We start from the raw sequence: 3,681 nt of genomic DNA, 5'->3' as shown, positions 1-3,681 counted from the left end.
ACGAGAGAAAGAGAGAAACGAGAGGAGAAAGGCGGGGAAGAAGAGAAGCTGCTGGACGAGCAGCAGAGGGGGCAGAACAAAACGACACTGAAGACCATCTATGAGATGAGAAAATAATAATAAAGTGGAAATGAGCGAGCCGGTCCATAAATTGCTCCGCTCCTTGTTAATGGTCTGAGGGCCCGAGGCGACCTCAGTTAAACGCGGCCCGGTCTGACCCGGCTTTGACTGTTGTCTTTCTCTTTCACTCTCCCGTCCTTTCTCACTTTCTCCATCTCACTCCGCTTCAGACCTCTCTTGGTCTTGGGCCCGGCCGGAGAAGATCTGGTCCGACCCGTTCGAGGCGCTTATTCTCTCTTTCTCTTGGAAGGCTCATTTCTGTACTTAATGGACGTCCAGAGATGTTCCCCTTCCATACTAAATCTTTGGATTCTTGAGAGCCAGAAAGAAGGACTAAAAGGGTCCGGAGGACACAAAGGATACACGTCGATGGTAGGTACAGCCTGTGATTGGCGACCAGGCGTGGCTCTACCGACAGATATCCGCTCCTCTTTAAACGCATCAGAATCGAACGTACGCTGAATACAAGTTGCATTTCCAGAGTTTACTTTCGAAACTGCGCGAGCTTCTTAACAATAATATACACGCGAAACAAATGACCAAAATCGAATAATGTTAAAGTTTACTACTTTTTCATACAACTAAATGTTTCTTTTCAATATTATTATATATGAAACGAAGAGAAAAAGAGAGAGGGAGAAGGAGGGGGAGGGGTAGAGTGAGAGGAGGGCAAGGGAGGAATAGCTTCTGGCTATTTATATTATTCTATTGGCTATTATATGTTACTCTACATCTCTTAAGAGTTAAATTAAGTTGTTTTGTGTCAATTATATATTTTTTCTTATAAATATCACCCTTATGGAAAGAGACACTGAAAATTTCGAAAAAACACTGAAAATTAAGTATTAACACTCAACTTTGAATATTAACACCTGAAAATTAGGTGTTAACACTCAAAGTTGAGTGTTAACACTTAATTTTCAGTGTCTCTTTCCGTAAGGGCATTGGCAATATATTTCAATGATTATAAAAAATAATAATTATCAAAATAAATACACTAAAAATGTTACATGCCTAGTACAAAATATAGAGATTCTTCTCTATTTGTAAAAAAGAGAAATTTTAGATATATAATATATATATATATATATATATATATATATATATATGCAATTTAATATTAATCAAATCAATCGTTTATAATAAACGTTAATTAAATATTATTTAACTTTTGTCTGTCTGTGTGCGTGTATGTGTATGTAATATATATATTTTTTCTTTCTAAATTTATTGCTTTAATGTTAGTAGTTTTATCAAGAGTTATATACACAGTGTGTATTTTGATTTTCTTAATAAAATCATCTATAATAGATTCTATTAACATAAGATATAATATTTTACTCTGAAATACACATTCATTTTGTTGTCGCTCGAAACATTTGATAAAATTTGAAGCTTGATACTACAAATATGAATTACATTAGGAGTTTCGGTATATTTCAATGATAAAAAAGGAAGAGTGTTTATGCTACGCCAGAGGGCAGTAGGAATCAGGCAGTATATTGCATCCTCTTTCGGAAACATCTAGAAACTGAAACGCAAGTTCACGATCGATAGAAGATGTATTTCCTTCTTTAACTACGAGCGGTATAATAAATGAAACTTAAATGTATTTTTTTATAATTAAACATATATAAATATGAAATTTAGGCATTAAAGTATTGAGTAAAACGATAATACATACTTATTTATAATTGATAGGAGTGTATTATATTTTACTCCATCCAATAATACGTTAATGTAGATATACACGTAGATAGTTCACAAACTTAATATTCTATTAGAATATTAATTTTTAGAAATTGTTTAAATATAGGTATAATTTGTGTTTCAAGTTATTCATTTGAATATTCGCAATTAAAAAATTTATATTAAATTTATATTAAGGTTGATAATATCTTTTAATTTATATCTTCGAGCTCAGTGTCTCAAGAATAAAAATTTATCCATGGCTAACAAAATAATTATTTTTAGTAAATTAATATGCGTGTTTAAGATTTTATTGATTCAGAAGATGGTAAAAAAAAGAACATTTATTTGAAAACAAAATATTATAATGTTATATTATATTTGTATACTTTTTCATTACTTCCCTATAATAATCAAACACACATTTACTGACTTGTCTGCACTTATCCATAGAAGCCAAGAATTCGTTTTGAGAAAATTGGCCAATGCTATGACAGCATAAAATATCTTTGTTAATACTGTCAAATGCATACGTAAATTCTGCTCTTGCATTCTGTAAATAAGTTAATTACATTAAGAATAAAATATTTCTTGAAAAAAATACATATCTCATCATTTCTTATTATTTAAATATATACTTTTAATTGTGAGCTGTCAGGATCCATGATTATTTCCCCTGTTTCTTTTTCTATCATGCAACTGATAGCTGCAATGGTAAATCTCATGGAAAGTCCTGAATTAATTAGTGCCAAACATGATGCATTAATAGCACAAGCTAGTAACTGAAATTTTATTTTTTTTGCTTAGAATTTATTTATTTAAAAGATTTATTATTAATATATGACGCAGAAAACTCTTACCCCACCAGAATCTTGCATCTCTTGTAGATTAATGCATACCATGGTATTGGGATGAAATGAAACTAATATAGCCGATTCACATGTCTCTTTTATATATGTTTCAATTAATCTGTCATCCACTTCTAAAATAATTGATAGATAATTATCAGATCCAAAACAATGCTGAAACATAACTATTTCAATTTTGACAAACTTACTCGCTGGTCCTTTAAGAGGTGTATATGTAACTTCAACAGAAACTCTGTCATATGCCATTTTTTGGCTTTTTGCTTCCAAGGGACCATTTACACCCGCGATAATTGTGGTATCACCTATTTGCGTAGGAGAATAATTAAAATATTGTATTGACAAAATATTATTCATGATGTTTATTATATATACCTTGCATAAACATTGTAGAACCATCAGATCTTGATAATAAATTAATTTCACAATTTATTGGTCGTAATATACAATTAATTTCAGTAACTTCTTTAGTCATTTTATCTTACAATAAAGTTTCTGCTCATATAATAATTAGCAAGACAACACTGTAAGAGATTAAAATGGCTAGAAAGGTTACAAGTACGAGTTGTACGAGTACAAACTGCCATGGACGAGATATTAACAGAGAGAAACCTGAGAGTGGCCATCTCGGCCTTTTTCCTGTAATACTTCTAACTCCCCGTACACTAGCGACACCAACGTGCATTTTCGAGCTGCGGGAATTACGTACCACTTACATTTTCGAGTCACCCCCCCGTCGCGCCGATAAAATCGTATCGTCGAAAGTGGACGTGGTACACCACAATACACCAACGTGCATTTTCGAGCTGCGGGAATTACGTACCACTTACATTTTCGAGTCACCCCCCCCCGTCGCGCCGATAAAATCGTATCGTCGAAAGTGGACGTGGTACACCACAAATTCCCAGATAGACAAGCGTCCCAGATAGACAAATACCTCCACGGTATTAGTACGGTGAGCGTACGGCGTATTATGCGTGCCGATACCGTATCTGTCAGGTACGTG

General features: G+C 33.3%; 1 protein-coding gene across 1 annotated transcript; it reads right to left on the bottom strand.

Moving 5' to 3' along the window:
• Positions 1-2,179: 2,179 nt before the first annotated feature.
• On the bottom strand, positions 2,180-3,269 carry Rrp46 (exosome complex component Rrp46). Its single transcript, XM_018505251.1, has 5 exons — positions 3,051-3,269; positions 2,867-2,980; positions 2,670-2,791; positions 2,448-2,591; positions 2,180-2,362 (listed from the first exon to the last, which is right to left on the bottom strand). Exons 1-5 carry the CDS (start codon positions 3,148-3,150, stop codon positions 2,180-2,182), a joined length of 663 nt encoding a protein of 220 aa, XP_018360753.1. The 5' UTR covers positions 3,151-3,269.
• Between the last annotated feature and the right edge of the window lie 412 nt (positions 3,270-3,681).

This window comes from Trachymyrmex cornetzi, unplaced genomic scaffold (assembly GCF_001594075.2).
Source record: "Trachymyrmex cornetzi isolate Tcor2-1 unplaced genomic scaffold, Tcor1.1 scaffold203, whole genome shotgun sequence".
Taxonomy (NCBI): domain Eukaryota; kingdom Metazoa; phylum Arthropoda; class Insecta; order Hymenoptera; family Formicidae; genus Trachymyrmex; species Trachymyrmex cornetzi.
The sequence above is the reverse complement of the archived record's forward strand: the minus strand, read 5'-3'. Positions and strand labels throughout refer to the sequence as shown.